This window comes from Eubalaena glacialis, chromosome 13, assembly GCF_028564815.1.
Source record: "Eubalaena glacialis isolate mEubGla1 chromosome 13, mEubGla1.1.hap2.+ XY, whole genome shotgun sequence".
Lineage (NCBI taxonomy): Eukaryota > Metazoa > Chordata > Mammalia > Artiodactyla > Balaenidae > Eubalaena > Eubalaena glacialis.
In genome coordinates, this window is record NC_083728.1 from 49713262 (window position 1) to 49737450 (window position 24189).

Consider the following 24189-nt stretch of genomic DNA (forward strand, 5'->3'; position numbering starts at 1 on the left):
GGTGTATGAACTAGGAAGCACTCTCTCCAGGCACAGAATCCGCTAGAGCCTTGATCTTGGACTTCCCTCTAGAACTGTGGACAGCAGATTGGATATGTGGAGTCTCTGTATGGCAAGAATTCAAACTCTCTATTGAGAACTGATGCTTCAAAATGCAAGCAGACAACATAGATTCAAAAATATGTTTACCATGGAAGGTTATAGAATTATATTTGGAAATTAAATAAAAGAGAAACTCAGGTTCAAATGAAAAAAAAGAAAAACAAACCATACTCCTTGGCCAAGCATTCCTGGTTAAAGAAAGTCTAAATTTTAAAACCAAAAAGTGGTGGGCCTGGGGGAGGTGGAGAGGGAGTTGGAGAAGTGTCCTTGGTTGGGTCCAGCCTCAAACGGGGGAAGCCTTGGCAGCCATCTGGTGCGAGGTCACGATAGCACGTGCTCCAGAATGCCTTGTCTAATCAGCTGCTCGCACTTCCACCGAGGTAGAAAGTGCTGAGGGAAGAGGGGGAGGAAGAAAAAGGAATGAAAAGAATGTTAAATTATACGATGCATCATTAAGAAGCAGCAACGCATTATATATATATTTCAAACTCCACCAGCTAAGTAGTTAAAAGCTAAACTTAAGTATTTTTGCTATTTTAATCAACTGAAATGGATGTCAGCTAGAGCTGTACTGAAGTCTGAATTTTATAAACAAATTCACGTTTTGCTTAAGTTAAATGTAACTAAAGAGTTTTGAATTCTAGTAGGTATTTTCCTTCCTGTTTGCATTTTAAAATGTACGCACAGAAAACCCAGGTAGGTGTGATTTGGGGCGCTGGATCACAAGTGGTGCAGCAACAGCTCATTAGGAAGGCAAGCGGAAGGAGTGTCTTCTCCATTAAACCTCTTCTAGGATCTGAGTCTGAACAGTCATTCTTCTACTAACAGTGCAACTCTTCTCCCATATTTTCCAAGGATTAAAAGTCATGGTAACCTATGACATGGGTGCTGGTCACACGCTGTGTGTGAGGATGCCAGTGCCTGGCTAAGGCTCATCCTCAACGTCTCCTGAGAGGACACTGCTCTCGTTCTGAGGTGGAAAGGAGTCTCCTTGTCTGATTCCCTCTCAAAACACCAGGGCTTAAAACAAAAGTGAACATTTACTAAACTCTGGAGCGGAGAGGTGCTGGAGGTGAGGCAGGAAGACTTTCCAAGCTCACAAGTGACCAAAGAAATCTCAAAGACAAGACAGAGATACTTGGGTGAAAACAAGAAACAGTACATCAGAAAGTGCAGTGTAGATAACCCTAGAAAGTAACTGAAGGAGAGAGTATGCAAGTATTGAAGGAAGGAGATGCCACTTCAGTGCACCTGACAGTCCTCCACAAACTCAAAGGCCTCAGGTGAGACCCATGACCAAAGAAACTCCTCCAAACCAGTCATGAAGACCCATGGGCCAAGGACTGTTGTCTAGCTTAACTGAATTTTTAAAAATCCTTAAGAATATAAAATGTAAAAAAAAAAATAATAAAGAGAGAGAGAAAAAACTACGGAGTTGTTCATTTAACAATTATTCCAATATCTACTAAAAAGAGGGAGTTCTGATTTCTGGACAACCAGAGAGCATGCTTGCCATAGAGTCAATAATAAAGGAATGTACAGTAGGAAAATGTTTCCCTATTAATATTTTACATTATGTGGGTGATCTACAATACAGATTTTATAGAAAACTGGTTTCAGATGTGCTCAGACATTTTTGAAGCCCCTTAATATCAATTACAGTAGATTATGCTTTTAAGTTTCCCCATTTTTATAGGGTGATACTGAGAGACAAAGTCTCATTAAGAGGAAGGCTTCTGAATGCGCCACACAGTAAACAGCAATCGTCTAACAGCAGCAGACGGAGGAGGGACTGGGTTTCGGCTGCCCTGGCCCCACCCAGGCCCTCCCTGCTGAGGAGTCTTAGCACACCTGGTGGGAAGACTGGCCACAAAGCTCGAGAAAGAAATTCAACCACGGGACAGTGTTTGGGGTGAAGTGCATTTTCTCAGATCTTGCTTTATGAGGCTAGCTTTGTTCTTGTGAACCCAGAGCTTCACCATCTATTTTCTATTCATTAGTATCCTTGGAAGGGAAACTTTTGCCTTAACAACCAAAGATTTTAGGGTACCCTGAAAATCTGTCTTTAAAATTTTCAACTTTTGTTTCAGGAAACTATTTAAAACTCCAAGGGTACTAGTAAAATAAGAGACCAACTCACCCTCCCTTAGGGAAATGAGCTAAGAACCACATAACCAGAACCATTCTTTGGCTCAACAGAACAAACAGAAGTCAACAAAAGTGACTAGGGTCATTAAATACCGACCGTCTCATAACAAGATGGCAGGCAACAAAGGAAAGAGTGGTTTTTACTAGTTCACCTTTCCTCCTATGCTAATATGACTACAGAAAACAGAGATAGGATAAAATAAATTTAGCTAATGTGAATTCATCTAATGTGAACCTGAAGATTTCTAAGGAAACAATAAATTGAGATTCTTCGTAAGGAAAAATTTAGTGAGTTACAATTTCACAATTTCAGTCTTTCCCTATTAAATTCTATTATGTTTATATATTAAATACTTAGAAATTTTTTGATCCATATCACTATTTGTTAGCTAAAGAACTAAGATTTAAAAGGTGAAGAAGTATAGGCTGAAAACTAGTGCTTAGCACCTTTTTAATAAATAATAATTTGAAGAAAGGAGCTAAATGCAACAACTTAATAGCCCCTTAACTAGAATAAGACCCACTGTGGCAACTTCCCAGGGAAATGCTTAGTATTAAATTCAAGCAATACCCTAGTAAATTATAGCTAATGCTTGAGCATGAGTTTGTACTGCATGACTCCACTCAAATATGCGGATATATATATATACACACACACATATATAAAACCTGTATTTTCATTTTACAGATCTTTAAATTGACTGAGTATGGGGAAAAGTTTGTGTTCGATTAGAGATCACAAAAGGTGGGATCAAAAGAACTAGGGCTTGGGTCCTAATTCTATTCAAACTGTTTTAGCTTCCAGCCTTTGGGTGAGTCATTTATCAATCCCTTTGTTTTTGAGGCAGAGATAGAAGTACTCAGATTTCCGACTGTGTGGGGAGAGGGGAGTCTGTGGGGAGAGGGGAGTCTGTAGGCACGCCTAATCCCTGTGCATTGTTCAAGGGTCAACTGTAATTAACCCTCTCTTACTATATGCAACGTTTGCTTCACGTCTTTACATTTAGAAAAAGGACAAAAGAGTATTTTATAATAAACATAATTCCTAGGATACAAATGATCATCACAAGGTGATACTTACTTTGCTACTGATTCCAACATTTTTGTCATTCAACACTCTTACAAAATTTAAAGTATCTTAAGACAATAAATACCTGGCTATTTTTTTTTAATAGGACTGAAGTACCATCATCAACTTCAAATTCTCCATAGTCTTTTAGACACCGCACCTGAAAAGAAAAACTGATGTCTTATCTAAATTACTTTATAATATGTAGAAACCATAAAGTAGATGGAGATTTATATATACCCATATGAAAAGTATTAGGCTTTCTCTTTATTTCTTCTCTGTGTACTTAGGCCTAGTACTCCTTCCTGTGGTATTCTAGTGGTTCTAATTGTCCTGTTTTGATGGGGAGGAAGAATAATGGCAAATCTCCGAATATATGTGTACGTCAGCACTGACAGCAAGGAAACCTAAGGAGCTGCCAAAAAGAGACAACGTCACTGGATTGTTTTCCCTCTGCAAATTGTGAAAAATCAAGCAGTTGAAAACACATCTACAGGAACTTCCCTGGTGGTCCAATGATAAAGAATCCGCCTTACAATGCATGGGACGCAGGTTCAATCCCTGGTCAGGGAACTAAGATCCCACATGCCATAGAGCAACTAAGCCCATGCAACTAAGCCTGCGCACCACAACTACTGAGCTTGCGCACCTCAACTAGAGCCCACGTGCCGCAAACTACAGAGCCCACGCACCCTGGAACCCTCGCGCCACAACTACAGAGCCCACATACCCTGGAGCCCATGCACCACAACCAGAGAAGAGAAAACCCGCACGTCACAACTACAGAGAAGCCCGCGCACCACAACAAAAGATCCCTCATGCCTCAACGAAGATCCCACGTGCCACAACTAAGACCTGACGCAGACAAAAATAAAATTAAAAAAAAAAAACAAAAAACCCCCCATATCTACAAAGAAAAGAGAACGTTTTAGATCTACCCCAACCTGCCTCTTACAGATTCCTCCCATAAAGTATCAATATCTGAGAACAGGACATAAGTCTACAAGATTTGTTTTACAGATTCTGCCAATCTCCTTTGATTGATTGATTCAGACTCTTTCCCAGTATTACTTAGAAGCACACTAGGAAAGAAAAGATATAGACTCATGCTACAAGAATCAGGAGAGGGTCTTAGTTGGAAGGTGGGAGGGGTAAGGAGCCTGATAACCACTTCTGCAACTGCAAAGAAGGAACATTCAAAGGCAGCCCCAGAAATCTCAGACCTGGCTCAGCTTCAAGTGCTGCCACAGGAAGGCGGGAGGGCATTTTCATCTCCTATGAGAGTTCAGACCTCAGTTTATTCTCCAGAGTACTAGCACTGGTGTTAGCAAAGCCAACTCCAATGGCAAGTCTCAGATTCCTACTTGTCCTGGATAATTTCATGTTCTGTGATTCCTCTGCAATCCTACCATGACTCCCAAAGGTACTTTAAGTTGGTTTGAGAAATACAAGAAAAATCCCCCCCACCACCAGCATTTTGCTTCTTTAAATAGACTTTTATTGTGGAAAATCTCAAACACATTGAAAAGTAAAAAGGCTAATAAACTCAATGTCCCACCAACTGGCTTCAACAACTATCAGCATGTGGCCAATCTTGTTCCCTCGCCCACTTCTGGGTTATTTTGAAGCGAAACCTAGACATCATTTCATTTAATCTATAATTATTTTAGTGCTTATTTCTATAAAATAAGATTTTTTAAAAAAAATCCCAATACAATTATCACATCTTATTAATAATTTTTAATATTATGAAATACCCAGTTAGAATCCAAATTTCCCCATTTTGTCTCATGAATTTTTTTTTAAAGTTGCCATGCTCAAATGAGAGTCAAACGAGAGCTATACATTACACATTTCTGATATGTCTGTAAGTCTCCTTTAATCTACAGGGTTCTCCCCCTTCCCCTTCCCCTTGGCAACTTATTTGTTAAAGAAACTGGGAAGTTTGGTAGTTTCCCAAAAAATAGATTCTGTTGTGGACTCCTGTGGGGTCATTTAACATGTTCCCCCACCCCTGAATATCCTATAAACTGGAAGTTAGGTGTAGGGGCTGGATCAGATCAGGTCTTGTTTTCTGGCAAATGGTGTTATGATGTCGTGAAGCACAAAATGTCTGGTGTTCCTTTTTGTTTTTTGGGTTTTTTTTTTGGCTGTGTTGGGTCTTCATTGCTGCATGTGGGCTTTCTCTAGTTGCAGCGAGCGGGGGCTACTCTTAGTTGCAGTGCATGGGCTTCTCATTGCAGTGGCTTCTCTTGTTGCAGAGCACAGGCTCTAGGAGTGCGGGCTTCAGTAGTTGCAGCACACAGGCTCAGCAGTTGTGGCACACAGGCCCTAGAGCACGCAGGCTTCAGTAGTTGCAGCATGTGGTCTCAGTAGTAGTGGCATGTGGGCTCTAGAGTGCAGGCTCAGTAGCTGTGGCGCACGGGCTTAGCTGCACAGGCTTAGTTGCTCTACAGCATGTGGGATCTTCCTGGACCAGGGATCAAACCTGTGTCATCTGCATTGGCAGGCGGATTCTTAACCATTGTGCCACCAGTGAAATCCTGGTGTCCCTTTTTGGATGTTAAGATTGATCAATGGGCCTAGGTGCTATCCATACCCATCCACTACTAAGGTCTCTCCTAAGCTTTTCACCTAATGCTTTAGCAGCTACTTGCCTCCATGCATTAGAGCTACAAAACGGCATTAATCTAGTTTTTTTATTCCTGCTGCATTTATTAGCTGGAATTCTTCTATAAAAAAGAGATTTCCCTCGTAAACAATTTGGCTACCCTGAGATAGAATTTGTGCAGTAACGGCAGATGGATGCTTGACTCCATTCTTTCATTTACCATTTTCCAAAATGAGTTGCATCCTTCATATTCTCCAAGGAGACCCAAAGAGGTTTCAGTTTTAAAACTGTTATTGTTAGGTGTCATTATCATTCATGCTTCTAACGCAACTGATGTGATGCAATTCACTGCAGTTTATCATTTTGATGCTCAAATTGTCCTTTCTTTGGCTAATGCGAGCTCCTTCGAATCAGCTCCCAAGTCTTTTCAGCACTCCCCTTGTAGTCCTTGATACTTTCTTTGCTTTCCATGCTCAGCTTGTACATCTTTAATCTATTTGAGACCTGGAATCAGCCATTTTCCCCCCAAGAGTCCTGGTTTCCTTTCACGGGAAATGGCATATAGACTCAAGAATGTGAGGCTTCCCTGGTGGCGCAGTGGTTGAGAATCCGCCTGCCAATGCAGGGGACACGGGTTCAAGCCCTGGTCTGGGAAGATCCCACATGCTGCGGAGCAACTAGGCCTGTGAGCCACAACTACTGAGCCTGCGCGTCTGGAGCCTGTGCTCCGCAACAAGAGAGGCCACGATAGTGAGAGGCCCGCTCACCGCGATGAAGAGTGGCCCCGCACTAGAGAAAGCCCTCGCACAGAAACGAAGACCCAACACAGCCAAAAATAAATATAAAAATAAATTAAAATAAATTAAAAAAAAAAAGAGATAGGCCTAGAGCTAGAGAAATTCCCTTTTAAAAAAAAAAAAAAAAATGAATGTGGATGCTCATGGCTACTGAGTTGGTCCTTGTTTCTAGGCCTTTTCAGTGGACAGAGCTAAGAAATACTTCTTTAGAAGAGATGATTCAACATGAGTCGATGCTATTACTTTTTTGCTCTATTCTTCAATATATAAACTGTTTATTATTTAAAGAATATTATATTATTCTTAGGAATATTATTACTAATAACATTATTACGAATAATATGATTACTAAAAACAGGTTAAGATTTCTTTGTAATTCTTTTCATCCTTAGTATGTACCTACTAGGGAAATACAATCAATCTATGTGTTTTAAAGTAATTTAAATAACCCCAGTTTGACTAATCTATCAACATGAAATACAGGTTCATTTGTTTCATTTTGTTTTCAAAATGTGTAGGTTGGTTTTCCACTTTGATTTCATTTTGTTTTAACAATATGTAAAATATTTACATGGTTCCAAACTTTTAAAACAGGTACAGTCAGAAAATTTTGGCTGTTCCATCCTATTCCTGCCACCACCTACAGGTAAAATTTTTGGTTTGAGTTTGTTTCCTTTCTTTTTTGTGCTTTGCTTTATTGTGCTTCTCAGATATTGCGTTTTTTACAAATTGAAGGTTTGTGGCAACCCTGCATTGTCAGATGATGGTTAGAATTATAATGCTAATGCATATTCAACAGACTACAGTATAGTGTAAACATAACTTTTATATGTACTGGGAAACCAAAAAATTTCGTGACTCACTTTATTGAATATGCACTTTATTGTGGGTCTTAAACCAAACCCATGATATCTCCAAGGTATGCCTGTATAAACTAATATATATTCATATACCCCTTTTCTTTTTTTTTTTTTTAACATCTTTATTGGAGTATAATTGCTTTACAATGGTGTGTTTATTTCTGCTTTATAACAAAGTGAATCAGCTATACATATACATATATCCCCATATCTCCTCCCTCTTGCGTCTCCCTCCCACCCTCCCTATCCCACCCCTCTAGGTGGTCACAAAGCACCGAGCTGATCTCCCTGTGCTATGTGGCTGCTTCCCACTAGCTATCGATTTTACATTTGGTAGTGTATATATGTCCATGCCACTCTCTCACTTCGTCCCAGCTTACCCTTCCCCCTCCCTGTGTCCTCAAGTCCATCCTCTACGTCTGTGTCTTTATTCCTGTCCTGCCCCTAGGTTCTTCAGAACCTTTTTTTTTTTTTTAAGATTCCATATATATGTGTTAGCATACGGTATTTGTTTTTCTCTTTCTGACTTACTTCACTCTGTATGACAGACTCTAGGTCCATCCACTTCTCTATAAATAACTCAATTTCGTTTCTTTTTATGGCTGAGTAATATTCCATTGTATATATGTGCCACATCACCCCTTTTCTTAGATAAAAGTCATCACAGTCTATGCATTAAAGAAAAATCCATTTTAAAAAGGTATACTTACTTCTATATATAGGCTTTTTGGCGGTTTCATATCCTGTGTGATGTCCAAACCTTCATCTCCTCCCAATGACCTCATGTAGGTAGCAAGGGACTTTTTGTAATGATTGAACCATTCCATCTACAAACATAAAGATGGCCATTTGACAAAGCTGTAAGAAAACAAACTTGCAGAAATTATATACTAATCCTTTCAGAAACAGCACACATCCCCACGTGGATCATTGCTATGACCATTCATTCAAACTACAAATATTAGTGACTGCCTGTTATGAACCAGGCACTGGTCTAGGTACTTAGGATCATTTAACAAAGTGAACAAACATCTCTGTTCTCACAGAACTAGTATCCCAGCATACTTAATCACAGACCTAAGGAACTTTCCACCAGAAACCAAACCATGAAAAATACACCATTTCAGAATTATGATCTCTTCAAACTTCAAACTCTGTATTGACAGGTTTTCTGAAAGCTATAAAATGCTGTTGAGGGGCTTTCCTGGTGGCGCAGTGGTTGAGAATCTGCCTGCCAATGCAGGAGACACGGGTTCGTGCCCTGGTCTGGGAGGATCCCACATGCCGCGGAGCGACTGGGCCCGTGAGCCACAATTACTGAGCCTGCGCGTCTGGAGCCTGTGCTCCGCAACAAGAGAGGCCGCGATAGTGAGAGGCCCGCGCACCGCGATGAAGAGTGGCCCCCGCTTGCCGCAACTGGAGAAAGCCCTCACACAGAAACGAAGACTCAACACAGCCATAAATAAATAAATAAAAATAAAATAAAATATTTAAAAAAAAAAAAATGCTGTTGAGAAAAACACCCATATGTCCATCAACTGATGAATGGATAAGATGTGTACATCCCTACAATGGGATTATTCAGTCGTAAATCAGAGTGGAGCTCTTATATGTGTTACCACATGGATGAACCTTGAAAACATGCTGAATGAAAAACACAAAAGTCCACATATTGTATGATTCCACTCATATGAAAAATCCATACTAGGCCAATCCATGAAGAAAGTAGAGCAGTGGTCTCTAGGGCCTGGGAAGAGGGGACAGAATATGTTCTGGATAAGATGGTGGTGATGGATGCACAACTCTGTGAATATCCTAAATACACTGAACTGTATACTTTAAAAGGATAAACTTTAGGGGATGTAAATTATATCTCAGTAAATCTGTTTTTTTTTTTAATTGTTGAGAGAAATTAAAGAAAACCAAAATATGTGGAAGGATATACCACTTTCAAGGATTGGGTGATTCAGTATTGTAATAATGTCAACTGATCTATAGATTCAATTCAATCTCAATCAAAACCCCAATTTTTTAAAAAATGGAACTTGATAAATTGAGTCTAAAATTTGCAAGGGAATGCAGAAGGCCAAAAGCAGTGAAGACATTGAAAGAGAAGAACAAGATGGGAACACTTACTCAAGACTTATTATAAAATTCCCATAATTTAAACAATATGAAATTGGTACAAGGACAAATAGACTAAGAAAGAAGAGAAAGTCCCCCATCCAAAATCCACAGATATATTGACATTCAATTTATGACAAGTGGCACTATGCACAGAGCAAGGGGAAAAGAGGACCTTTTCAATAAATGATGCCATCTCAATATCCATACTCAAAATGCAACTAGGCTCTTACATTATTCACAAAAATCTATTCCAGTACTGTAGATCTCTTTGTGAAAGGTAAAACAAGATAACTTCTAAAAGACTATACACATAACCTTCATTAGTAAAGTGTGTGTGTGCGAATACATACACACACCCCTCCCTCAGGTTCAATAATTTGCCAGAATGACTCACAGAACCCAGGAAAGCACTACACTGACAATCACAGTTTTATTGCAGATGCAAATCAGAACGAGCCAAAGGAAGAGACACCCAGGATGAGGTCTGGGAGTCCCAAATGTGAAGCTTTGAGTATCCTCTCCCTGAAGAATCAGGACACACCACCCTCCTGGCACAGTGATATGTAACAACACACACAAAGTACTGTCAACCAGGGAAGCTCACACAGCTCTGGGGTAACATTACATACGCTTGATAGATTGATCAAATCATGATTGATTGAATCACAGGAGACTGAGCTCTACTTCTAGCTACCCTCTCCTCTCTCCAAGTTGGACTAATATCAAGAGGCTAAAAGCCCCAAACCTGAAGGGATGGTGGGAACCTCTGAATTTGTAGCCAGCTGGTCAGAAGGGAGGGTGGCCTTGGGAACCTCAAACTTTACGGCTGGTATCTGAAGTGAGAGCAGTCTTAACCTATGAAGTTTGGTCTAACTTTAGGTAGTGTCCGAAGTCACTGCAACACCGTAGGCAGTATGACCCTCACTTTGTAAATGAGGGAATTTAGGCACAGGGAGAGGTCGAGTCACTTGCCCAAGATCTGACAGTGGCAGAGCCAAGGTTTGTACACAGGTTTGCTTGGCTCCAATCCTGTGTCCTTAAATATTGTCCCTTAATGACTGGATAAATCAAGAATTCAAATATTCACATTGATAAGCAAATTATGTATACCCACATATTTTATGGAAAATCTCCCAATAATAACGACAGTTTTCTCATCCTACTGATGGATCACTAACAAGTAACATAATGGGACCCTTTATTTTGTTAAGTAATAGTAGTTTTCCATATAGCATTTAGAATTACTCCTACCATTCTCATCACAGTATATACTACAGACCAAAAATTACTGAAAAACAAATGTTAAAACAAAAAAAGAGAAATACTATAAATACTATTACAGAACACTGCCATAACCTCAGCAATTTTCCAAATTCACAAACTTGAACAACAGTGCTGACTTACTTCTTCAGCAGACATGTGAAATCGTAAAGCACTTGGCAAGACACTGCCACATTCCCACCTGAGTGCTCTAATCCGAAGCAATCGGTCATACCTAGGACATTAATAAGGTATTAGATGGCATAACAGAGGGATATCGGAAGTTGTTTTGATCAAGAGAAACTCCAGACTCAACCACCAAAATTTAACATGTGGACTTTTATTTGGTTCCTGAGGCAAACAAACCATTGTAAGAGGACATCTTTGGGACAACAGGGAGAATAGGAATACAGACTGGATGGATGCTGTGAAGTCGGGTTCATTCCTCTAGGTATGAGAATCATAGTGGTCATGTAAGAAAAGGTCCAAAAGGTCCTTATTTCTTAGAGATGCATACTAAGGTATTCAGTGGTAAAATGCCCGATGTTCTACAATGTTTTAGCATAGACAAATAAAAGAAGATGAAGCAATTATGGCAAAATGTTAAGAATTGTTAAGCCTATATGATGGCTCCATGGGAGTCTGTAACATTATTCTCTAATTTTATGAATACTGCAATTTTTCATTATAAAAAAATGTTTAAATAGAAAAAAAGAGAAGAATTTAGAATGCTTATAAAAGAGAGACAAATCTAAGAATTTCTGTTATCCATATAAAATGGTTAATTAGGAAACCACATGGGAACCCTCCACTGCTCCCTGCCACCCCAGCAAACACAGAGAAGCTCACAGGTATGCTACAGTGCAGCGCTGATTTCTTAACAAAGAACAGTGTCGAAACTTGATGGTTGGTATCAAATCACTTCGTCCACCTGACTTCGCTTCATTCCTGGTAAAACATTTAAGGAGGAAAAGAATGTCTATTTCAGTATAAGTCGAATTTTCCAAGCCAACTAACAACTGACTCCATGCTTGTTTTTATCCATTTATGTTAGCAGTTAACCTACCCAAATAGTACCTGCCTCCACATCAGAGCTTTTGCTAACATGTTAAAAGATAAAAAAAGCCAAAAGCTAACTAATTTGCCTAGGATCACACTCCCAGTGTTTTGTTTAGCCATGTGGCACTTTGCATTTTGCACACTGATTAATCTCCATTGTCTCCAAAAGACAAATATCGTGTTTCCTCACTTTTTGGAATCCCTTTTTCATGGTGGGATAAGAGACAGATCGAATATCACGGTGCATAAGATTATGGCCTCACATCATGTTCTTATCCTATGGAGTCCTCTTTTTGTGGTACTTCCAAATCCTCATTCTAATAAAGTGAGCTAAGAATTCTGGAGTCAGATGGTCCTCCACTCATCCAACAAATATTTATTGATCTTCAACTATGTGCATGTTCTGTACTTTAGGGTCCTTCACACAGAGAGGGAGAAAATTTTGGTTTTACCCTATAAAATATATATCTTCTTGGATATTAGACAAGTATTGCACTTTGAAACCACTGTATGGGAATTCCCTGGTGGTCCAGTGGTTAGGACTCTGCACTTTCACTGCTGAGGGCACGGGTTCAATCCCTGGTCAGGGAACTAAGATCCCGCAAGCCTCAAGGCGCAGCCAAAAAATAAATAAATAAAATAAAATAAAACCAAATGTACAATTGTTTAATGGGTATAGTGTTTCAGTTTTACAAGATGAAGAGTTCTGGAGATGATGGTGATGGCTATATGACATTATGAATGTACTGAATACACTGAATTGTACGCTTAAAATGGTTAAGATGGGGGACTTCTCTGGCGGTCCAGTAATTGGGACTCCGCACTTCCACTGCAGGGCAGGCGGCAGGGAACTAGGATCCCACATGCCCCACAGTGTGGCAAAAAAAAAAAAAAAAAAAAAGTTAAGATAGCAAATTTTATGTGATGTGTATTTTACCATAATAAAAAAAAACTGGAAACAAAACAAAACAAAGCCAGGTATACAGAATGAATTAGAATCTACTCTGGGGTTTTAAAAGGAAACAAATACAAAATATACGTGCCTGCTCCAGGCCCTGAAAATAGAGGTAAAATATATGTCCCATTTTACCATGTCTTCTAGATCTGTTCTATACACTTCTGCCACTCTACAAACGTTAGATTTATTCTCCACATTTTTTTTTGTTGTTTTTTGTTTTTGGCCACACCAAGAGGCTTGCAGGATCTGAGTTCCCCAACCAGGAATCGAACCCGTGCCCCCTGCAGTGGAAACACAGAGTCCTAACCACTGGACCACCAGGGAATTCCCTATGCTCCACATTGTTTACAATGTGCTCTGGATTATAAAGAAATAGCACAAATAAAATACACCCAACCTAACATCAGAGTACTTTATTAGGTACATAAGAACTTCCTTAAAAAACTCACATTTACACATGAGTAATTAAATAGGAATAGATTTCTTCTGACAAATAATTTTAACCAGAAACTGGTAATAGTGACTGACCCCCGACAACCAAACTAGGAGGACAGGGCACAGAATTTTGGATCATGAATTTCCAGATGGTTGAATACAGGAAAATCGTCCTCTTACTGGACCAAGGCCTGTTAGGCCACCTCCTAAATATGTCTATAAACTGTTCACTTTCTCCCTAGTCTGGCTTACCTCTCCTGTCACCTGCATGACCAGCATGCCTCCCTATCCTCTCAGCCCCTCCATCTACTATCCACACAGAAGCCAGGGTGGTCTTTTAAAACACAAACATGCCTCCACCTGCCCCACATGCTTAAAAATCTCACCTGGTGTCACCCTTTGCCTGCTCACTAAGTTTCAGCCACACTGGCTTTCTTTAATGATCAGTTCCCTGAGCATCCCACCCTCTTTCATGACTCAGGGTCTTTGCATATGCTGTTTCCTCCACCTAGAATGCTCTCTGCCTCAATTACTGCCTTGCTAAAACCTGCTTCTCCTTCAGGCCCCAGCTGAAATGTCTCTTCCTTGGAGAGAACTTCCCTGATTCCTCAATCTACTAATATTTTCAATTCATTATTCTCTCTCCTAGTGTTGTTGTTTTCCTTCATAGCATGTATTCCAACTTGGTGTATCTGTATTTAATATCTGCCTTCTGCCTTACACTGTGAGGGTCATGGGGGGCAAAAATCTTGATTATGTTGTTCACAATTGAAATACCAGAGCCATTTATCAGCTCATAATTGTTTAGTACATATCTGTTGAATGAACAAATGAACAGTTTGGGAACCTGAGTTCAGGACTTTACATTTCCCTTACATTTACTGCAGACCTGCTGCAGTTCAGTTCCTTGTTCCATCTTATCTATCCTTAAATACAGTAACTGCAAAATGTGCCTACTGTTCAGTGTACTCCACAAATCTTAACAGCATGGTACTGATTTCTATGTCCAACTAACTGATGAAAACACTCCCTAACAAGGCCAAACATGAAATCTCATGTTGCAGACAGGTTGAGATCTGAATACCTCGCCTTTGATCCAGCAGTTAGTACTCTGTGTCTTACTCTTCACCAAATCACAGGACCCTATGAAGTTGGTCATTCAGCCCAAATTCTCCACTGGGCCAACTACCATGCTTGGCTCTAAATAGTCTGTAACTCAAGAACCCTCTCACCTACCAAGCCTTCTGTAGCACTAGTTCTCAGTGAACTCCATTCAAGATATTGCAAGTCACTGCTGCTCCTGCTAAGTTTACAAACTGCCTGTTCTCCTTTTAACCCACTAAGTCTTCTACTGATGAAAACAAGCAGTGGAAACAATACATTTCACTTATTAAGGTTGTTACTTACTCCTGTCTCATCTCTTTTAGGTCCACCCCGATTCCTTTCAAGTCACATCAGTCAAACAACAAATATTTATTGAACATCTACCATGTGCCAAGCACTGTTTGAATCCCCATGGACATAGCAGTGATTAACACAAATCCCTCTAGTTCTGTATAGTTAGGGTATGATCAGGCTCACAGAGAATTAGAAAAAACAAATCATATCTAAAATCTAATGTTGGGACTTCCCTGGTGGCGCAGTGGTTAAGAATCTGCCTGCCAACGCAGGGGACATGGGTTCGAGCCCTGGTCCAGGAAGATCCCACATGCCGCAGAGCAACTAAGCCTGTGCGTCACAACTACTGAGCCTGCACTCTAGAGCCCGCGAGCCACAACTACTGAAGCCTGCACGCCTAGAGCCCGTGCTCCGCAACAAGATAAGCCACCTCAATGAGAAGCCCGCGTGCCGCAATGAAGAGTAACCCCCGCTCGCCACAACTAGAGAAAGCCCGCGTGCAGCAATGAAGACCCAACACAGCCAAAAATAATTAATTAATTAATTAATTAAAAAAAAATAAAAAATTAACAAAAATAAAACTAATGTTAAGATTATCTGATTTCAATATCATACTTCTTAAATTGTTTTAAAATATCAATCTTATCAACTTACACATCAGATTGGTTTTGTTCATATAAAGCTTTCATCTCCTCCAGAACTTGCCTGAGTCCATCCTCCTAGAACATATAAAATTACACTCATTAATTCCCCCACCAAGTTTGTAGCAATATTTTATCTATGTTTATCTCTGATTTATGTATGTTATCAAAAACCAATAGTACGGGACTTCCCTGGTGGTGCAGTGGTTAAGAATCCACCTGCCAATGCAGGGGACACAGGTTCGAGCCCTGTTCCAGGAAGATGCCACATGCTGCAGAGCAACTAAGCCCATGCGCCACAACTACGAGCCTGCACTCTAGAGCCCACGAGCCACAACTGCTGAGCCCATGTGCCACAACTACTGAAGCCCGCACGCCTAGAGCCTGTGCTCTGCAACAAGAGAAGCCACTGCAATGAGAAGCCCACGCACCACAACAAAGGGTAGCCCCTGCTCATCGCAACTAGAGAAAGCCCACGCACAGCAACGAAGACCCAACGCAGCCAAAAAAAAAAAAAAAAAACAAAAACCAACAGTCCTTCCACACCTACTAGGATGGCCATAATAACAAGTGTTGGAGAGGATGGGGAGAAATTGGAACCCTTGTACAATGCAGGTAGGAATGTAAAATGGTACAGCCCTGTAGAAAACAGTCTGATGAGTCCACAAAACGTTAAACACAGAATTACCATATTATCCAGCAATTCCACTCCCAGGTATATACTCAAGAGAACTGAAAACCTATGTTCATACAGAAACTTGTACACAAATGTTCAGAGCAGCATTATTCATAACAGCCAAAAAGTGGAAACAACACAAATGTCCAACTGATGAACAGATAAACCAAATACTGTATATCCATTCAATGCAATATTATTCAGCCAAAAAAAGAAATGAAGTACTGATACATGCAACAACATGGATGAACCTCGAACACATTATGCTTAGCGAAATAAGCCAGACACAGAAGGACAAATATTGTATGATTCCACTTATCTGAAATAGGCAAATTCGTAGAGACAAAGTAGACTAGAGGTTACCAGGAGCTGAGGGGAAAGAGGAGTGGGGCGTTATTGCTTAAAGGTTATAGAGTTTGTTTGGGGTTATGAAAAGTTTTGGAAATAAGAGTGATGGTTGCACAACAATGTGAATATAATTAATGCCACTGAAGTGTACGCTTAAAAATGGCAAATTTTGGGCTTCCCTGGTGGCGCAGTGGTTGAGAGTCTGCCTGCCGGTGCAGGGGACACGGGTTCGAGCCCTGGTCTGGGAGGATCCCACGTGCCGCGGAGCGGCTAGGCCCGTGAGCCACAATTACTGAGCCTGCGCGTCTGGAGCCTGTGCTCCGCAACAAGAGAGGCCGTGATAGTGAGAGGCCCGCGCACCGTGATGAAGAGTGGCCCCCACTTGCCGCAACTAGAGAAAGCCCTCGCACAGAAACGAAGACCCAACACAGCCATAAATAAATATAAATAAATAAATAAATTTTTTTTTTTTAAAATGGCAAATTTTAAGTTATGTATATTTTACCATAATTAAAAAAAATAAAAAGGAATGAATTACTAACACAAAATACACAATTAACATACTGATTAAGGATAATCTTGAATATGCTGTACTGAGAAAAGAAGTCAGACAGAAAGGAGTACACACTGTATGCTTCCAACTGGCCCAGTCCAGAAAAGTTTGCAACTCCGAGCATGCTGACTCCAGAAATACATTTAAAAAGACAAATATAATCTGTAGCACAGAAAGAAAATCCATGGTTGCCTAAGGCTGCAGATAGGAGGTAGCTAGTAGCTACAAAAGAGAAAAGGGAATCCTTGGGGTGACAGAAATCTTGATTGGGTTGCTGGTTATAAGGATTGTATACATTTGTCAAAACTCAAATGTCTATTAAAATGTGTATTTTGTTGTATATAAATTATACCTCAATAAAACTAATGACAAAAAAAAATCAATAGCCCTACAGAAGCAATAATGCATGACAAAAGTACATAAGTAATTTATTATTTACTGGAAAATGATCTTAAAAGGTTACTACCAAAAAAAAAACCACTGCTAGAATAGAAAATAGAAAGGTCAAAGGAGATTTTCTACTTGAGCAAATCATTAGAGAAATCATTAGGCAAATCATTAGAGACAAGCAAATCAAAACCACAATGAGGTATCACCTCACACCAGTCAGAATGGCCATCATCAAAAAACTACAAACAATCAATGCTGGAGAGGGTGTGGAGAAAAGGGAACCCTCCTGCATTGTTAGGGGGAATGTAAATTGATAGAGCCACTATGGAGAACAGTATGGAGGTTCCTTAAAAAACTAAAAATAGAACTACCATATGACCCAGCAATCTGACTACTGGGCATATACACTGAGAAAACCATAATTCAAACAGAGTCATGAACCACAGTGTTCACTGCAGCACTATTTACAACAGCCAGGTCATGGAAGCAACCTAAATGTCCATCAACAGATGAATGGATAAAGAAGATGTGGCACATATATACAATGGAATATTACTCAGCCATAAAAAGGAACGAAATTGAGTCATTTGTAATGATGTGGACAGACCTAGAGTCTGTCATACAGAGTGAAGTAAGTCAGAAAGAGAAAAATAAATACCGTATTTTAACGCATATATATGGAATCTAGAAAAATGGTACTGATGAACCTAGTGGCAGGGCAGGAATAGAGACGCAGACATAGAGAACAGACTTGTGGACACAGAGTGGAAAGGGGAGGGTGGGACGAATTGAGAGAGTAGCACTGACATTTATACACTACCATGTATAAAATAGATAGCTAGCGGGAAGCTGCGGTATAGCACAGGGAGATCAGCTCGGTGCTTTGTGATGACCTAGAGGGGTGGGATGGGGAGGGTGGGAGGGAGGCTCAAGAGGGAGAGGAAATGGGGATATATGTATACATATAGCTGATTCACTTTGTTGTACAGCAGAAACTAACACAACATTGTAAAGCAATTACAATCCAATAAAGATATAAAACACACACACACACGAAATTTTCCCTTGGAAGGATAAAAACATTAGAATTATAAAATTCATAAATGTCACACAATAAGTCTGTCAACAAGCAACCCCTACACCCGAAACACTGTAAACCAACTATACTTCAATTGAAAATTTTTAAAAAAGGAGAAAAAAACCACTAATGCTATAACAACAACCAAAAAAAACCACCCAAAACAAAACAAAGATAAGCAATCCATCTACTTTTAGAGCCAAAATACATGCATTAGCAAAAGTGCTTTGGCACTACCGGTATAATTACAGAATTACACTTTACTTAACCCTGCTCGAATATAAGAAATGATTCCTGATGAAAAATGAAAGCATGATTTCTACCTTCTCTTTCATCAGCTGGTTAAAAAGAGATCATGGAAAAGTCTGATTTATTAGAATTCAGTTAAATATTCCATTTATTACAAATATTATTTTAAGGAATAGTTGAAACTCTTGCACAATTAGTAGATCAGCAAGTATACAAAAGAGAAGTGTGAAATAATTTTGTAAAGATACCTAAAATAATTTTCCTAAAAACTCACTTAAACTTTTACCAGTTCTGCATGTAGAAAGTGCATAATCATTCCAATTTGCTGAACACAGCACCTAACCATGAGGGATTCTGGAATGAACAAGGCAGAGTCCCTGCTCTAAACCAGCCATCATCTGCCTGGGAAGAATAATTCTTGAAAGTCTGTGTGGTCAAGGGTGTGTGGGGTCAATCAGATCAATTCTTGGTCTCAGCTCAGCTGTGCCAGTGGCCGGCCCCAAAGGCAGGCACGACTGCAAGAAAAGGTGCACCTCCGCCAACTAAGACCCAGAAAACCGAGTGATTTTACAACTTCTAAGTCTGCCCCTGAGCCCCCCACCCCGAAGTGCGAAACCAACACTTATCCTAAAATGTGAGTGAAAAAGAGAGCTGGACTAAGGGTCTGAATAGCCAGCACCGTGGGCAGTCTCTGAGCCTTTGGGCTGGTTTCCTCCCATGTACCACGACCCCCAAAGGACCTAGTCTTCTGACCCCAGCGGGGCCACATTTGACAACCTCCACGCCTCTGCATTCCAGCGTCTCTACTGAACCTCCCACTGTGGTCTCCTAACTTTTTTGATTAAGTAACTGTCTGAAGTTGCAAGAACAACAGACTGGACTCTAGGAAACCTGTATTCAGATTGAGGCTCTGGCTCCAATATGCTGCAAGTTCAGGCAAGTTCCTTAACTGGATCCATAATTTCCGCGGCTCACTTTCCCCATCCGTTAAATGACCTAAGTGTCAAGCTAACTGCTCTTTAATGTTCAAAACAAAACTCACCTTCCCCAAACACTCTTCCTGCTGACCTCCGATGTTTCCTCCGCTAACAGAGAGAGAAGCCTCCCGAGATGCTTACCCCTCTCCTCCCCCATTATCCATCCCGTCTCCAGCCCTGTCCTCGTAGCTACAAGTCCTGCTGTCGCAGGACACGGCTTTCAGAGCCCGCTGACCGGGCCGTTCGGACCATACACAGCTCTCGTGTGGTCTACTGTAACCACCCAGAGCCATTCTTTCTTCTCTTCGATCCATTCCCCAAAGTGCCGCCACAGTTACCTTCAAAACACGAAGAGTTACCCCATCGCTGCCCTGAAATGCCTTGTGAGTGAACAGCAAACCTCCCGGCCCCGAAGCCCCCGTGCGGCCCGCGCACCCCGCACCGGTCACCCTTCCCCGGCGGGGAGAGGGTGTCCGCACCGCCGGCTCCCCGGCGGGGCTGCGCTCACCGCATCCTCCCAGGCGCGGCCCTAACGCCCCGCTACCCCGGTCCACACCTCCCCAGTGCAACGCACACCTGCGGTCCAGCACCCGTCTCCGGGCCTCTCCAGCGCGTCACCGGGGCGAGACGCCGACCGTCCAGCCCGCGCGCGGGAAGCCGCAGAAACCAACCCTGCCACATCCACCGCGGAGAACCACGGGCACACCCGACGTCCCGTCCCGGCTGCGCAGCCCCCAGAGAAGCCACCCCTGGGAGGCGCCCGCCCGCCCGCCGCCCTCACGTTGAAGGCCGGCAGCCTTCCCTCGGCCGCGCGGTGCAGCTCGCGGACCAGCTCCATGGCCCTCTCGCAGAACATGGTGGACACGCCGGCCCTCACAGACCACCGACTCTCAGGCAGACGGCCGCCGAACCAGGCCCTACGCTTTCAGCTCCTACAGGTCCGCGACGCGCGGGGCCGACCCCGCCTCCGCCCCGCTTTGGCGCTCAAACGTGCGACCAATAGGAGCGCACTGCCGGGCTCCAGGCTACGGCGGCGGCCAGGGGACATTTGCCTCCGCTGTGCAGCCGCAGTGCCACAGGGAGCCCCACACCTGGGTGGTTGCGGACCTTGGTGTGGCTTCAGCCCAGCCGTCCTGTCCAGGCCTCGGTCTGAGCTCAGGCTGAGCCGCAGGACAGCTCCCGCGCAGCACAGCTCGGGATGGACGTACGTCCCCTTTTCCGTTGGATTCATTCATTCTCGTTTAGGTTAACAGGGGCGCGCACGATGCGGTCTAGAAGGCAGACCCGGAAAAGGTGTGCAATGATGTTAGCACCCAGCGTTGCGTCTGTTCGGTTTTGCAGTGTGGGTTTGTTTGTGTGATGGTAAAGGGAAAACAACTTTTATTGGGTATCTGTTGTGTGCTAGGGACTGTGACATACTTCACGTAATTCTCACTATTATCCTTAAAGTGGTTATTAAGACTCTTGGTACTGATTAGAAAACAGAAGTTAGAGAACTTGCCCAAGGTCACACAGTTCGTAAAGTGACAGACCCTGTATTTAAGCCTTCAACTCCACCGTACTACATTCGATATTAAATCAGTCATTTAAAGACATGTGTACAATAACTCACAAGGTGGTGGTGGGGGATTGCCCTAGATTAACATGAATACACATAGCCATATTCCCGCCGAGATGATTATGGAAATTTTCATAACCATATAGAATCAAAGGTGGGAATTACTGCTATGGAAACAATTCGTTTTATTTGGCTTTTTTTTTTTTTTGGCCCCGCGGTGTGACATGCGGGGTCTTAGTTCTCAAACCCATGCCCCCTGCAGTGGAAGTGCGCAGAGTCCTAACCACTGGACCACCAGGGAATTCCCGTGGCTATTTTTTTTTTTTTTTTTTTAAACAGGGTTACTTTGGACTTCTCTGGAAGTCCAGTGGTTAAGAATCCACGCTTCCACTGCAGGGGGCGCTGGTTCGATCTCTAGTCTGGAACTAAGATCCCACATGCCAAGCGGCCAATAAATAAATAAAACAAACAACGTTACTTGGATCCATTCTATCTAACCCTAGAAACTTTGTTCCTCTTTTGCAAGTATAGATACAGTAGATGTGTGGTCTGAGAAATGAGCCTGGGAATGGCCTACAAAGCCTCTGAATCTTGTCCTTACGTTGAGTGACCTTTCCTTCCCAGCTCTACAGTAACGGATAATTTAGCTAAGTGTTTTTATTAAATACACAGTTCTGTAGTGTAATCCAAAGAACACCAGTATCCACAACCTTCCTTTGCCATAAACCTTTTCAATTTCAGACCTCAGGCCTGAGACTCACTTCCTTACCTATACAGTGGGGGCAGTAGTACCCACTTCTGGGGGGTTGTGATGATTCATTATTCCTTCAGCAAATATTTATGAAGTGCCTATTCAGCATTGTTCTAGACTCTGAAGATAAAGGAGCAAAGTCCCTGCTGTCAGAGTCTAAGTTCTAGTGTGGGAAACAGCAATACGCAGATACAGATATACTGATGACAAATATATTGGTGAAAAGTGCTAAGAAGAGTATAAGTCAGGGCATATACGTATAAAATAGATAACTAATGAGAACCTGTTGTTTAGCATGGGGAACTCTGCTCAATGATCTGTGGTGACCTAAATGGGAAGGAAATCTAAAAAAGAGTGGATATATGTATACATCTAACTGATTCATCTTGCTGTACAGCAGAAACTAACACAACGGTGTAAAGCAACTATACTCCAATAAAAATTAAAAAAAAAAAAAAAAGAGTATAAGTCAGGGAAGGTGAACTGTGGCAGTGAGAGGGCCAGAAGGTTTCGAGTTAGTGTTCAGAGAAGGCACAGACCTAAAGTGGAAGGGAGTTAGCCATGTGGATATGATGACTCATGTGCACGCCACCCACACCCTGGGGCCCCTGCCTCAGCAAGGAGGCAGTGATGCTGGAGCAGGGTGAGCTAGAGAGAGGCTGGTGGCTGAGAACAGAGTGAGGGCTGGAGGCTGAGGCCAAGTCAAGTAGGGCCCGTTAGCCCATTTCATAAGCTTTTGGTTTTATTTTCCACGAGGTGGGGAGCCATTGAAGTGTTTTGAGCAAATAAGTGACAGAACTGGATCTAGGGTTTTTTAAAAAGACCTTTGTGGCCACTGAATTAAGTAGACAGAAGTGAGGCAGGAGACCATTTAGGCTATTAAGAGAATCCAAGTGAGGGATTATGGCACTTTGGCCCATGGTGGAGGTGGTGAGAAGTGGTTGATCCTGGATAGATTTTGCAAGGAGAGCTGACCAGGTTTGGTGATAGACCTGCTGTGTCGTGAGAAGGGAGGAATCAAGGATGACTCCAAGGTTTTGGCCTGAGGAACTGTAAGGATGGACTTAGCATTCTGGAGGTGGGGAAGGTTATGGATGGAGCTGGGGTGGGAGAAGAGCTGAGAGCTCAGCTTTGAACATGATTTTAGGTGCCTGTAGGATGTCAGAGTGGATGAGTAGACCACTGGATAGAGGAGCCTGGAGTTCAAGGAAGAGGTGTGGACTGGAGATACAAATGTAGGTGTCCCCATTGTAGGGTGGCCTGGATAAGATTACTTATATTTATAGAGTGAGTGTGGACCAAGAGTTGAGGACTGGATGAGCAAGGCCTAATACCAGCAAGAAAGACTCAGTACCCCTTAGTCTCTTCTTTCCAGCCCTCCCTTCCTAGCTTTTTTGTTTTTCTATTGATTGGAAAGGATTTAGTGAGTGATAGGGTAAAAAAATGTTTTACACTTTATTTTCTGGATTCCCAGTCTCCAGTATGTGCTTCTACATTACTTTAAAGAATTCACCAAAAGTATATTTGGACAAATATGAATGCTGGTTGTGATATTTAGTAATATGGTCAGTGAAATTCTTTTGCAATTTCTAAGTATCATTACTAAGCTAATATAAGGAGCTATTGAATTTCTAAAGACGTTTCTAATTGATCTTAAATTATCAGTTGCCAATAGTTTTCACTGGCACAAATGTTGAAATTACAAGTTACTTTGGAATAAATAAGCGAATCTCTTGGTTGTAGATCATTTGTAAAAAAAAAAATAATGCCATATTAAAGAAAGCCAAAGCTATAAAACTGAATAGGTGAAACTGCTCTTTCTTTTCTGTTTTTAGGATGGGTTGAATTAGTACTTAATTTGTGTTTCACAAGTGGGAATTTGTGAAATGGATTCTTCCCCCATCAGCTAGTTCTGCTTTATAAAAATCTAAAATCTAATACTGTTTTTTTAAAAAAGTAAAATTTTTAAGCAGCTCAGTTTTCAAACGTTCGGCCCAAAAGAAAAAAAAAAAAGAAATATCTATACATTTCTGTTTCAAATTAAAAAACAAAACTACCAGATCACATATTTTTTTAAAAAAGTCCTTGTGGGAAAATAGTTATAAATCATTATTAGGACAGAATTGTCATGTCACCTTTTTCTT

The 24189-nt window shown here is 41.5% G+C and overlaps 1 protein-coding gene across 2 annotated transcripts; it reads right to left on the minus strand.

Moving 5' to 3' along the window:
- Positions 1-193: 193 nt before the first annotated feature.
- On the minus strand, positions 194-20698 carry GINS1 (GINS complex subunit 1). 2 transcript variants are annotated; one of them, XM_061208679.1, is made up of 7 exons: positions 20518-20698; positions 15479-15543; positions 11824-11922; positions 11119-11209; positions 8298-8414; positions 3405-3479; positions 194-492 (listed from the first exon to the last, which is right to left on the minus strand). In XM_061208679.1, the coding sequence occupies exons 1-7, from the start codon at positions 20590-20592 to the stop codon at positions 424-426; spliced, it is 591 nt and encodes a 196-aa protein (XP_061064662.1). In that variant the 5' UTR covers positions 20593-20698; the 3' UTR covers positions 194-423. The 2 variants fall into 2 exon arrangements, with proteins under 2 accessions (XP_061064662.1, XP_061064663.1); XM_061208680.1 differs by lacking the exons at positions 11119-11209; positions 11824-11922; positions 15479-15543.
- Positions 20699-24189: the final 3491 nt, after the last annotated feature.